General features: G+C 33.0%; 2 protein-coding genes across 2 annotated transcripts; both read right to left on the bottom strand.

Annotated features, from left to right (window-relative positions):
• Positions 1-984: 984 nt before the first annotated feature.
• Positions 985-2,956, bottom strand: LOC11419142 (lycopene beta cyclase, chloroplastic/chromoplastic). Its single transcript, XM_003624977.3, has one exon. The coding sequence runs from the start codon at positions 2,618-2,620 to the stop codon at positions 1,115-1,117; it is 1,506 nt and encodes a 501-aa protein (XP_003625025.2). The 5' UTR covers positions 2,621-2,956; the 3' UTR covers positions 985-1,114.
• Positions 2,957-4,929: 1,973 nt separating this feature from the next.
• Positions 4,930-10,449, bottom strand: LOC11414040 (very-long-chain aldehyde decarbonylase CER1). The gene is made up of 10 exons (XM_003624976.3): positions 10,348-10,449; positions 9,970-10,184; positions 9,052-9,284; positions 7,235-7,454; positions 6,763-7,138; positions 6,549-6,656; positions 6,175-6,375; positions 5,970-6,062; positions 5,415-5,588; positions 4,930-5,312 (listed from the first exon to the last, which is right to left on the bottom strand). Exons 1-10 carry the CDS (start codon positions 10,438-10,440, stop codon positions 5,139-5,141), a joined length of 1,887 nt encoding a protein of 628 aa, XP_003625024.2. The 5' UTR covers positions 10,441-10,449; the 3' UTR covers positions 4,930-5,138.
• Between the last annotated feature and the right edge of the window lie 3,946 nt (positions 10,450-14,395).

Below are 14,395 nucleotides of genomic sequence, written 5' to 3'. Positions count from 1 at the left end.
ATACTATTACTTAACACTCGGACAATATTAGGATTCGGATAGCTATCTTCCAATAATACTAAAGTATAAGCCTCTTTCAAACTAGCACTTTTTCTAATTGAATAGACAAGAGTATTTGATTTTGATCTCATTTAAAATATATTGCATCATAATGCATCGAGAATAAATAAACCATGACTTGTAGAAACATTAATTTTACATGCGTTATTCCTAAGAGGGATTTGACTTGTCTAGAGCGAAGAAATCAGTATATGATGTTTTTTAACAAGCCTATGATTTATTGCATGATTAACCAATGAAATGTTGCCAGTTGGTTCACTAATATCTTCTGCATGTGATTGTAATTGCTAATAAAGAACAACGACTTCTTTAAAATCCGTTAAGATTGGAGGCTACTTTTTAAAGTACCATTAGCCTGGGGAGGGGTTAGGATTTATGGTGAAACTTAAATTGCATGAGGGAAGTGTATATAACAATTTGCTTTGCAATCTCAAACCCAGACATCAAAAATAATGGAACTTTGAAAGAAATGCTATTAAACTAGTAGGATCAACATTTGGAACACAGATCATAGAATATATTGATCAAACTGAGTCTTAGTAATCCCACATTAAGGAACATTTCATTGATCACTATTATGGTTCACAGAAAAAATATATTTAACCATACAAAGAAGTTGTAATTTACTAGTCATGATGCCTTATCATTTGTCAACAGTCAACACCAAAGAATGACTTCATAAGATTTAGATGTGATGGATAAGAAAACATGGTAATGCTGGGATTGGAAAACCTCATCATCAGTTATTAATAGTTTTCCCCCAGCACTCTCTAAATGCTGCAGAAGAGTGAAATTCTTGGACAATATAGAGATTAACTAACATCGACATACCAATATTCTTTCCTCTTATACGTAGCAAATATCGACTAGTGAGTTTGAGTATTTATACTTTTGTCTCGGGGAATCACCACGAGAAAAGGAATATAAGGAATTAAACCAATGTAATAAACTTAATGGAAATCTATAATATCAGTAGTAAACTACAAGTGGAGCACATACAAAGTGGATGCGTGCATAACATACGTAGCATACAACAGAAAAGTAGAAAATAAACTTATTCTTTATCTTGTATCAAGTTGTTGACCATATTTACCAAAGGAAGAGTTCCCTTAGCCATTATCTCTAGCCTAGATGTATTTGAAGCATAAGAAAATAGAGACAATCCAAAAGTAAAGAGTTCAGGAAGATACAGTCTTGATGATAAGAATCCATGCCAATAGTGAGGTTCCAGATTAAAAAATGCATCGAAAAATCTCCTTGTGCCAGGTAAATCAAGCTTGAGTAAGACGTCCATACCAAAACAGAAGAACTCCCTTTGTCGTCTCCTTTCGATTGGCCATAAGTCTTTCCATACCCGTGCAGATACTTCGTCTCCTAAAAGACCTCTATCAGAACCAAGATACTGAACAATAGCATTGGCAACAATAGGAGCTGCAGCCAGGGTTCTTGCTACCATATACCCAGTTGAAGGATGCACCATCCCGGCCGTACCACCGATTCCAACAACTCTTTGAGGGAGAACTGGGAGAGGGCCACCCATGGGAATCACACACTGCTCATCTTCTTCAATGCTTTTCACATTAATCCCCAAATGTTTCAATCTAGCAACCATTCTGTCCTGTATATCATCCATCCGTAACCCAGGGCGCGCTACAAGAGAGGTTTCTTCGAGAAATATCTTGGTTGACGAAAAGGGCATTGCATACAGAAATGTAGGTATTTTACTATTTCTCTCCTTGAGCTTCAAGTCATTGTCTAGATGCGAATCTCTCCAGTCCATAAAAAGCATTTTATCAACATCAAAAGGGTGTTCTTCAACCTCAGCCAAAATCCCGTACGCAACCTGATAACCGGGATTATACGGTTTATCATACTGGACCAGACATCTCGAAAAGCCAGTGGCATCAAGAACAACAGTAGCCTGAACCGTGACACCATCATTACAAATCAACATCGATTTGGATTCCTCATGAATAACCTTGATAACCTTAGCTTGGTGAAACTTAACACCATTTGCTATGCATTTCTGCAGCATCTTCGACTTCAAAAGCTTCCTATTAACCCTTCCATAAGGTCTATCTAAATCCTTTTTCGTTTTATCATCGATATAAACAACAGCACCAGACCAAGTTTTATCAAGACAATCAAGCAAATCCATGGCCTCAAATTCATCCACCCAAACACCATAATTATTAGGCCAAATCAATCTAGGGTTTGGATCAATAGCACAAACAGAAAGCCCTGCCTCAGAAACTTGCTGTGCTACAGCAAGACCTGCAGGACCACCTCCCACAACTACAAGATCCACAACAGTTCCCTTTGTTGAATCATACAAAGGAAGTTCAAAATCCAAATTTTCCTTCTTGAATTCAGGAACAAGCTCCAAAAGGGCACTGCTACTAGCCCTCAAAACTGGTTTTTTCTTTGAACTAAATCTAACTACATGGTTTTGCAACTTATCTGAAGCTGAAAAATGACTCAATTTTTCTGAATAACCATGAAGTGGGTGTAAAAATTGAAGCTTGTTTGGTGTTTTGAGTAAAGTATCCATTTTAATCATATGATATTATAAATCCTTAATGAAAAATTCAAAAAGGACTCAAAACATCATCTGGGTCACACTAAAAAACATAAAGCAAGAATTATGTGCCTTAAAAATGTGAAATTTGTATAGTTTATTACACAAACTAGATGCAGCAATAAAATTAAACCGCGATATTCACTGCAAGCAATAATTGTTTAGGTAGAGTTTATGGCTTACCGTGGAGAAGAGAAAGAGGAGAAAACGAGGCATGCAATGAGTTGTTGCGTGAAGACATAGCCATAAGGGAAGTGGTAATGCTCGTGTGGCCACTAGACACACATGCAATCGACAATTCGAAGTGGATCATCTTTTATCTATTTTATTATTTAGTTGTTTCAATGTTTTTTAATGAAAAAATATTTAGAAATTTGTTTTTAGTGGAAAAATTATAAATTGTTAGTTAGTGTTGGATGATACTACCACCATATGGCCTTCCACTACATTCCTCAAATGCTAAGTGACTAATAATAGTTCACCAATCAACATCGTAATTAAACAATTTGTCTTCTCAATTTTCAATATAGGGAAGACTTAAATTTAACAGTGGGCTCCTCTTTAGTTTTTATCTTTGTTTTTCTTTGAAGTCAACAATTATTGTTGTGTTGGATCGGTTTATTAAAGAGTTTTACTCTGATTTTAATTGAATTCTTATTAATGGACGGTGAAATTGGTCTACTTAATTAATTGGTGTTTATACCAGATAAAAAAAATATTTATGGTATTTTTGTTTATAAAATTTAATGAAAATCATATTTTTGTTGGTGGACCTAAAACTAGGATTTGAGCGGTCTTATCCTTAAATTGATCCTGATGTTTGATGGTGTGACATCTCAACTGATTTGAGATGATCATGATAACAATGTTCGATTGACAACTTCTAGTTGAAACATATGTGGGGAGAGCTATAAAAGACACTTAAGTCAATATGTGAGCAAAGTAGTGTTTAATGTATTATGGTTGAAAGATCACATCTTAGAGGAATGAGAAAGCTCTCTTTTATAGGTGAGGAGTGGGAATCCTCAGATTGATGATTGATAGATGATGATTGACGGTTATAAACGGTGGGCTCTATAACCATCGATTGTTACACATTGATGTGTGAAGGTGGTGTTTCATAGTTTTTGGGGATCCGAATCTCCTTAACTATTACGAACACTCCTCCCTAGGGCATGAAAGTGTGAATATCATAGTTGGGACCTAAGTTGACAAGGCCTAGTTTTTGGGTCTTAGATTGGCAAGTAAGTGCCTTTTGGCAATTCAGAACAATTACCCCCAAATCATCAGTGATGACTTCAAGCATCTTATATTTGTGAGGGACTGATGTTTCATAAATACATGATAATTTTTTCGGGGAAGATCCCGAGCTTGCGGGGAGTGCTTAGGTTTCTTGAGGAAGAATGTTAAGCTCACGGGAAGCGTTATAGAGTATGTGATAATAGTTTTATTTTTGCATGTGTGAAGGTGAAATTTGGTTCAAAGAGAACTTATGATTTAGAGAAGAAACATTCCAGCTTTGATGCGGCAAGGACACATGTCTTGCTTGTGATCTTCGAGAGAAAGACTCCATTAAATCAATGTTTGGTCATATTGCCTTGAGTAGTGAGGCTTTTCTCATTTGTCACACCACACATTAAATTTGGACTTGATCCTTATCTCAAGGAAGAGATTGAGGGTACTTTTGGTTTTCTTTACCCTATTCTAACAAGTTCGTTTGTTTTCCATTCCCTTTTATGTATAATGCTTTGCTTGTGTTTATGCCATGGTTGTCTTAATATAGAATTGTTAGGCTATCTATAAATGTATGAAGGTGGTGAAATAGTTTTCACCGTCGATGTGGTGGAATGACATTTCCATCATTCTTTTTACATTTAAATGTTAGATTATTGTTGTAGGGGTGTATGTGAGTTTGCACCCCCACCCCCACCCCCTACACACAAACAACTTTGCCTTGTGCCACCATAGTGTTGGTGGTTTTGGCATATCCGATACCTTGTAGTAGATTTTATGCCGCTGTTGTAGTATGTTCGTTAGTAATGTGGTTTTAGTTAATTTGTGTTTCATTTTAAGTGTGGTGGCTATTTTTAGAAAGATACCACTGATTTGATTGTTCGGAGAGAACGTTCACTAGACTCTTCCTCACCATGAATTTGATTGAATGTCGAAATCATGCTTTCATCCACTTTTCAGGTGAAAAGACAAAGAAGAAGCAGAATCATATTTTTATTACAATGACTAAAAGTGCCCTTTATCTTAAAAAATGACTAAAAGATTATTGATAAATCAAATTGATTAATATTGATAAATTAAGAGCTTCCATATAAAATAAAATTACAATCGTGCATTTCAGCGGTAATTATTTCAATAATACATTTTGAAATCTTAAATAGCATAAATGTAAATTTTAGAGACCAAAAACTATGGGTGAACCATTGCCTTTTGTTGATGTGGAAGAAACTTTCACAGCTAAAACTTGAAGGAAAACCCCATTGATTAGTCACCCTTGGCTTGTGAGAATCTTTAGAGGTTGGAAACCATGACGAATACTTGCTTCCCAAACTTTCTCAGTGCTAAGTATAGTGTCACCACATTCATGAACATTCCATCCTTCTAAGGCATGAATTATTCCAGCAATACGCCATGCACTCATAACTCTTCTTGGAAGCCAATTCTGTTACATAAATACATTAATTAATGTAGTAACATTTTAAAATTTTAATGTATTTTATTATAATAGTATACCGAAGGATATAAAAATATGCTATTTACACACCTCACAAGAGTGTGAATTCATGAATGTAGCAGGAGTTATCATTGCTGGTGTAAAGTGGTAGAAGCAACATTTTCTCATTTTCTTTGGAGGGAAATGAGAAAATGGTATGAATAATGACCCTTCTGGTGCTTTCAATTGCTCATCTTCATCCCATTCATCCCCAACTAACCATATCTGTTAGGCTCATAATTAGTATTACAAAATGAAGTATTCCTTGATTCATCATCATTCAAAGTTTTGCTTTTTGGTACAATCATTTTTTAATGGTTTAATGGTACAAAATTAGGATTCAAGGACTAAGAAGGATGAAGAGGAGATAAACTAGTATTTATATTTTTTGAGAATTCATTGATTCATTTTTCTAAAATTAACTAGTGTGAATTCATTGATTCAAATTCAACAAGTGTGAATTCATAAATTAGTTATTAAATAAAATATATAATTATTTAGACAATTTCATATCTTAAAAATACTATATTGTTTTTAATTCAATACAAATAAACAAACCTAGCCTTTATAGAAAATAGCTAAAATATAAGAAAATATTGGATCAACCTTTGGAATATTAACTTGTGAAAGAGCTAAATTTCCTTTTGTGACGACCCTTTGTTCAAGCTCTTTAAGCTCATCCTTATACAATACAACCACCTGTTTGCAATTTAGATTAACTTTTTTTAACACATGTAATATATACTTTTACACAAAATTAAATTCCTTTGCATATATATGCTTAAGCTAGACTAAAATATAGCACACATACCTGCACATTTTTCTTGCATAAAGCATTAGCAATGGCAAACGCAACCTTATTGAACTTGCCTCGAAGAAGCACTTGATTTGTCCCTTTGGGAATGTTGTTCAACACAGTTGCAGCAGCTAGGCTACTTCCATCTACAACTTTTATCTTCAATTGTGGGAACCTTCGAATATAAAGTTCACAGTGTGCATTCAGCTGATGTTTCTGCACCCATCATGGTTATTCAAATCAAAAATCATCATTCTACTTCGAATTCCATAAAGCTATATATTATTTTGATTTTTAGCAAACTAGTATATACATGCCTAAAAAAAGCAAGTAATTTTTTTCTATGTTGGAAAGTTTAGGTGAGTTGGGTTCCAAAAATGTGAAGTTACCTGATTTAAAAGTCCTAGACTTATCACCTTTGCTCCATTTAACTCAGCTTCTATAATTGTCTCTTCAATCAAGTTGTTCCATGTTAGCTTCTGCCCTTTTGAAAAATACTACAAAGAAGGAAATCAAGCGGGTATATTACGTTGGTAATCACTAAATCATTCTCCATGGAGAATACAAAATTTGAAATGATAAATGAAAGAGAGAAAAAAATACTTGTGTTTTGAATCTTGGTAAAAGCCAACATTGTAACTTGAGATCATTGAAAGTGTTGCTTTCTAAGACAAAAGCACGTCTACTAATCCATGTCATAAGCATATAGCACATTGTAAAGGGCCACATTAAATATAGGTACCATTTAGATGTTTGAGGATTGGAGGCTAATGAAGTAAAGCCTAAACGTAATTGATAGATGGAACTAAGTGTAGTTAAATGTGTTAAGTGGACCACATCTGGTGACTCCTTTGGTCTCATCAATGAGGCTTCATATGTAGCATCTGTGGATTTATCTACGGTGCCATAAATGTAGTCATATATAGGCATGAAGAGTGAGTAATTAGACCTAAATTTGGTGTGATGCAATGAGTGAAACCTGTGGAAATATATCAAGAAGAAAATAATTAATTAGCATATGGACTTTGATTAGACACTATGAAGTTCATTAACAATAGTAACATTGTAAACTTACGATGGTGTGTATGAGAGATACTTTAAAATGGGAAAGTAAGAGAGGAGTTTCTTAGGAAAGAACTCAAAGTTGCAATGACCCATATTGTTCATGAAATCAATGTAAAATATATAACCATACAATGCAGCCACGGAAGATTTATTGATGAACAATGTTGTCAACATTGGGATAGCAAAAAGTGTAAAATATGACAAATGCTCCGCAAATGGGTGTGCGACAGCTGTCAAAGAAATGAAATTTTATGTTACTTTGACATAACAAGGTGTCATGGTTAGTTAATCAATAATATAATAAGGCGTCAAAACTCTTTAATTATTCATTAAACATAATTAACTATAATTTTGAATGTTATTTATCAAACTTTCATGTCTATATTATATAGGAATCGGATCCTCTCCTTCAGAATTCTCTCAATCTCTTTCCTTCACTAATTTCTAGCCATTGGATCAATCAGATGATAGATATATTAAAAGACAAAATAACATAAATAAATAAATAACCTAAAACTTCTGCACTAATTGGGCAGGATTTTTCTATAAATAAATAACATAAATAAATAAAGAGGAATGCTAGCTGCAGTTGCTTGGACAGTCACTCTTAAACACACGCTCAGCTAGTGGACCACGTTACAATGTTTTAAAAATTGGTGACCGGTTTACAGGTTCTCTAGGTTGTCTTTCTTACACTTTTTTTTTCATTTCTTTTCTTATTTCTTCAATTCTTAGTTTCCACCAAACAACTTCCACCGCCTTGTTATTCTTTCTCTTTTGTAGAGAACAGTCCACCATCAACCTGAAATAAAGCCACCACCATGAACTTCAAACTCCACTTTACATATGTAGCTATGGTGGAATTTTGATTTCTAGGTTGTATTATTTAAAAGTTAATTTTTTTAAGAGTTATCCTCATTACATTTTCTCTCGGTTGGGATCTGTTACCCTTCCTTCGATCCCCCAGGACACAGATTCATCAATCAAACCCATTTTCCTTCTCAAGTTTTGGGTTTAGATGTCTCTCTCAATCATCTTCATATGCTCAAAGATGAGGTCATTTAATCCTTTTCTGTTTGACCCTTTTAAATAAAGATTCAATTTTTGGATAAAAATTTGATTTTGACATTTTTGTTGCAGAGATTAGTTCATCACCAACCGACCCAACATCCCACTGCGGAGGAATTGAGTATTGGGAAGATCAAGTTTAAAACTTTTGATTTGGGTGGTCATCAAATCCCTCAAAGTCTTTCAACAAAAAAAATCCCTAAAAAAATAGAGATCCCAACATAAACGAATCAGAGCAAAATTGGAGAGGTTGTTGTGAATGTATGGCAACGACTGTGAGGATAATGTTTGAAAGTTGAGAAGATTATGGAGAAGAAGGATTGTTTAGAGTCATATAATTATTTGCTTCAGCTTCTAGGGGATAGCTCTACCAAATAATTAACAAATAAAAATAGTGTTAAAAAATTAAACTTAATTAGTCGGTAACCGATAAAATAACAAATAGGTGGCATATTAGTAGAGCGAGTTTCCGTTAGCAACTGCTAGAGCGCCTGACCTTAGCATCGCTCATAAATAAATAACCTTGTACCTGCTCCAAACTTAATTTGTGGTGTTGGAGTAGAAAAATCCCGCCCAATTAGTGCAGAAGTTTTAGGTTATTTATGTTATTTTGTCTTTTAATATATCCACCATCTGATTGATCTAATGGCCAAAAATTAGTGAAGGAGAGAGATGGAAAGAATTTTGAAGGAGAGGATCGATTCCATATTATATATACACAAATCAAGCATGCAAAAATGAAAGAAAAAAAGTTCATACAAGTGATAGGCTCAGTGACAATTGAAGAATGATGGTGAGAATGATAACGAGAGTATAGATAATGATGATGAAGTGCTCTATGAAGCCAATAGTATAAAAACTCGACTGGTCCAGCATGCAATATTGCTGTAAGAATCACACCATCTATTCTCCACCATGGTAAGTTAGAAGCCATAGGAAATATAAAGTATGCTATACAATATACGAGTACAGTGAACAACATTTGATCATCCCTGCAAATATTACAAAATATCAATAATTTGGTCAAATATTTAAAATAGATAATTTTTTTATTAGATTATCAAATAATTGGATAACCTCGTTTAAAGTGAACAACCCACTTTACTGAGTAATATATACCTTTGATAAATATATCAATGATTAAAATTATATGCACAATAATTTAGAGATTAATTTTTAGAATTTTATTTAAAAAATAAGAAGTTATTTTGTGTTTGTTTGTTATAATAAAAATCAATTTTAGAAAAAATCATAATAAAAGATGTTTTTCTTACTATGAGCTAGTTTGCTACAGCTTATTTTGGAATATATTTTTTTAAATAGCCATTTTCAAAGGTTTTTGCAAGCAAAAAAAAAATCAAAACAATAATTTGAAAAATAGGAATATTTATAGACAAAAGGTTTTCATCTATTCTTTAGTTTATTAGAGTAATATTTATAGTCATAAAATGTATAGTAGTAAATTTCATTTTATTTTGATTGTGTGTTGTCTATTGTTCACAAAAAGTTGTCCCGTACTTTGCTATATATAAATATAGACAAAAACACCTGAAAGGTGGCACCTAATACAAGCTTAGGAGGCCAATCCCTCACCGAGACCAACCAACAAAGCAACAAATCTATATAATCTTTAATTAAGAAAGAAAAATATTAAAAAGAAATTAAAAATTTAGGAACCAGTGAGTTTCTCTGTCGACTTGTTCGAATTCAAGGCCTTTGTCAACAATTCTGTTTTTGCCTTTAGCAGTTTGATAGCGTGAGACAGAAGTCCAAATTTGATTGTGTAGCATTCTGACCAATGCAAAAGGAAATATGATATAGTATACTGGGTCCCTTTCACCCCATATGAAAGTGTATATGCTATGAGCAATCCATGGGATTACAATCACGAACTTTAATTATGTCACATAGAAGACAAAGACAGAGAATAATATACTATGTTAGTCAACATGACATTAATATCAAAACATTATATCATATATTTAGAGAGTGAGTGAGAAAGAAAGAAGGAGAGGCATTTGTTTTTGTGAATATATAAGAGTAAATTAGAAGAACCTTGAAGCTCCCAAGAGGTTCCCAAGGCCAGTTTGTAAGGATGCCTGGTTTGGAAGCCATATTATGAATTTGCGAATGATGATATCTTAGCATATGGGAAAGCTCTTTATATATATATATATATGCTAGAATTTGCAAATGAATTTTATTCATAAATATGGACGGCTAGCTACTACACTTGCATGTTATATTGCATGTGCATGAATATGACCTACCAATAGATTTTTTATTGCTGTCGTTGGTTGTGGGGAAATAGTGTTTACCTAGCTCATTCAATAGTTACTGGGTTCAGTTCAGCATCTTTTTATTTTTATTTAATAGATAAATTAATTTCATTTTTACTTTTAGTCAGTAAAAGATATTTTTTTTATATAACTTTAGGTCTATTTGTTCAGGTGGAGTGGAGGAGGTAGTTGAATTGCCTATGAAAAATAATGTCATATTCCAATAACATATGATTGTATTGCTAAAAAAAAAAAACATATGATTGTAAAGCCAATAATATTAGTTTAAGGCATGAAAGCAAGATCTTTGTGTTGTCTCAAATCTTAGGGAGTGGTTCAATTTCTGATTTAAATTATTTGTGTGTTATTGTTCAATGCTTTGAGTTTACGTTGTTTTTGTTTGTGGGAATGTTTTTGTTCTTTTTGCCATATACTATTTTGTATTTAATTTTTATTCTTGAGACTCTTGTTATGTTTGAATAGTTTAAAAAGATCAAACTTTACCAATTTTACAAGGATAAAAAATGTTACTTACTTCATTGCCGTTGTAATAGTGGTTGACTGAATAAGACGTGCAACTCCAAACCAATTTCATCAACTAAATTCAGTCTGGTTCAAGGTCGAAAAGTTTGGTGTTATTGAGTATTTAAGTTATTATTGTTGAGAAGCCAATAGAATAAATTTTCACACAAGAGGAAATACACCTACACAAGAAGGAGAAAAAGACAGCTAACAATAAAAATATTTCACTATTTAAATTGGCAAAGTGTCAAAATTGTTAGGCCGGATGCCATGATCGGAGTTCAAACCCTGGTACCTCCATTTGTGTGTGAGAGTTTATAATGGCTTTGCCATTTCGTCTATCTACAAAAAAAAAAAAAAAAAATAGCAATTAATTTTTATAAAGGTAAAATTGCAAACTTTCTCATGCAATTTTTGTACGGTAAAATTGGAAACTCTAAAAGACACAGACACACAACTATTCAAGCCTTTAATGCACCTAATATAAAAGATTTGTTATGGTGGAAAAAACTCAAAATGTGAAGGAAAAAAAACTCAAACTATCTCTTTATATTTATAACAACTTCTCACTTTTTTCTTTCTTTGCAACTATGTAAATAGAGAATGCCATGTCATCAAATGCTAGCAAACTGTCATTGCAGTAAAGACACGTGGGCAAGTATTGGATGAAAGGTGTACATCAAGGAGAGAACAAGGCATATATAAGGGAAAGAAGACATTGAAAGAAGGCATTGAATATGTTAATGAAATTCTGATTCTCCTTCTCCTCCTCTGATAGTTCTTATTCCCCTTTCCCCTTTATCTTTCAATTTCACTTCTATCATGTACTTAAGGATTATTTCTCTTGTGTTGCTTAGTTCTCTGCAATAGATTATTTGATCCATTAATCTATATAGAAAGTTAGATGAGGAGAAAGTTTGACACAAAATATTCTCCCTTAATCTAAAATTTCAAATTTCTCAATCCATTCAAAATAAATTCTTTATAGGACAAAGCAAGCCCTCATTTCTTCATAGATTTTGGGTCGAATCAAACTTACCCGGATATCATGAAAATATCTCGCCAAGAAAGCGTCTTATTCGATTCGTACTTTCGAACTGTACTATCAAATATAGAGAACATGATCATCATGTCATCCTCATTACGAAGCTTCATTAGTGAACTGAACACATCTATTTGAGTCGATCTACGAACGATGATACTCAATTGCACACTCTTCTTGTGTCTTCATGGTTGAGACGACCATTAATTTGGTCCAACTTCATGCAGACAATATCGCCAACACGAACCATATACAGATTGAATTTCCCCATATTGTAGTACACTGCATCTAGTTTAGTGTTCATATCTACTGGATAATTGTTCATGATTTTGTGATGTGGTTTGCAAATGAACCAAACACACAAATTTATAGAAGGTTTTGTGCATTGTAGATCACAAAAAATGTTAGTGCAATGTGAAGAAGAAGAAAAATGCGTTTAACTAGTTTTAGAAAAGTGATTTAGTTCAGTTATTGGCCATGTCAGACAGGTGAACTAATTTCCGCATAATTTGTTCCATTAAGACTGGAGTTTAACATTGTTGCATATGTTTGTGTGTCTATGTTACACCCCGCCACTAATCTAATAACTCTCGATTATCATGATGAAGTACACTTCACATTTTAAGGATCTAGGTAGGGTTAAAAGAGACATTGACAACAATTATTGTTTTAAAAATCAAGTTGATGATAGATTTGGTAAAGTTGTTAGTCGAACAACTTAGCATGTGTTTAGTTGTGAGTTTCAAAACTATGACTACCCAAAAGCTATGTATGAATGAAACTTTTTAGCATTGAAATGGAGAAGCTACGATTTTCAACTTCATCCAAACGTGTGAATATTAACTCCAACCGTAGATCCAAACATGTCATTAGTCATTAATCGAACTGCATGATTTAATTGGTAATTGTGTGTAAGGGTTCCCTCAATTAACAATTTACTAGATGGTTTATTGCAAATTAACTTTGGAATGGATGGTAGTATATGAGAACCGAATTAAAGTTGATGTTCTTGGTGCATAAAAGCATTAAGGGGAAGATAGAAGAAAACTAACTCTATACTTAATCATTGCTCCCTTTAGTCCTTTTTATAAGAAACAAATCACTTTTTAGATGTATTGAATAACTGATGTATCTGATTTGATCTGATCTCAGATATATCTTGGCAAATTGGCCTACTGAAACAGGTAGAGAAGTTGCCACATAGCCACATTCAAGCCCCTCAACTATCATGATTTTTACATACACTACTTTTTTAGTTTTGTAGGGATCTAGGTAGAGTTAAAAAAGACATTAATTTTGTTTCACAATATTTTTTATGGTAAATTCCATGTCTTCATAAAGGGGATTATCCTTTAAAAAATTTCCTTGATATTGATTAGTCTATGTAATTATGTATGCACCACTTAATGATACAAGCATTGCAAGACTGATTGATCCGTCATCCATAGTGAAAAAGTTGAAGCTGATTGATCAGAATCTCATACTTCTTTTGGCACTGTAATCTTTTGGTATTGGTGTCTGTATATTATATTCAGTGAGATTGCAACAGTAGACTGATTTCAGCAGTTGGTATTGCTCATATTTTTGGTACAGTTGATGGCATGTTCAAGTTCTTTATAATACTTGCATTCAAGTAGCTAATGACTAGAACTCCAACCCTTGCATATTATATATGATATACATACTAATTGAGTATATTTATAGGGATTAAAAATATATTTAACTCATTTTATTTTTGATAAAAAATCTTTTTTATTTTTTACTCACATAGAGACTATGGTCCATCCTTCCTTAAAATAAAAAAGAGAACACATATATGCTAGTAATTTGATGTCTAATTATTTCAACAATGATGTCTCAACCATTGACATAAACAATCGTTCGTCATCCAAATCTTGCTCCATACCTACAAAAGAAGAGCACACATTCATTTGAGTTCAAATATGCTCAATTTAGTTCATCAAGTTTGCTTCTTGGATGAAAAATTTATACACAGGAATAATTTTCCTAGAAATTAAGAAGTAGAATCTTAATTCCGGGTACTTTTCAAAAAAAAGTGTATGGTTAATATTTACTACATTCTTAGGATTATTTGTAAACATGGGGAATATGGGTAGTTACTATGTGTGGTTACTTAAGTTTTATCCCCACCTTCATGGGAATATTTTATTCCCACCCATTTTGTTAAAAATAAAATCATGGAAAATTGGAAGTTATTTTATTCACACCTGTTAGAGTTGCTCCCTTCTATTTAGGAGCA

The sequence above is a fragment of the Medicago truncatula genome, chromosome 7 (genome assembly GCF_003473485.1).
Source record: "Medicago truncatula cultivar Jemalong A17 chromosome 7, MtrunA17r5.0-ANR, whole genome shotgun sequence".
NCBI classification, from domain to species: domain Eukaryota; kingdom Viridiplantae; phylum Streptophyta; class Magnoliopsida; order Fabales; family Fabaceae; genus Medicago; species Medicago truncatula.
The sequence above is the reverse complement of the archived record's forward strand: the minus strand, read 5'-3'. Positions and strand labels throughout refer to the sequence as shown.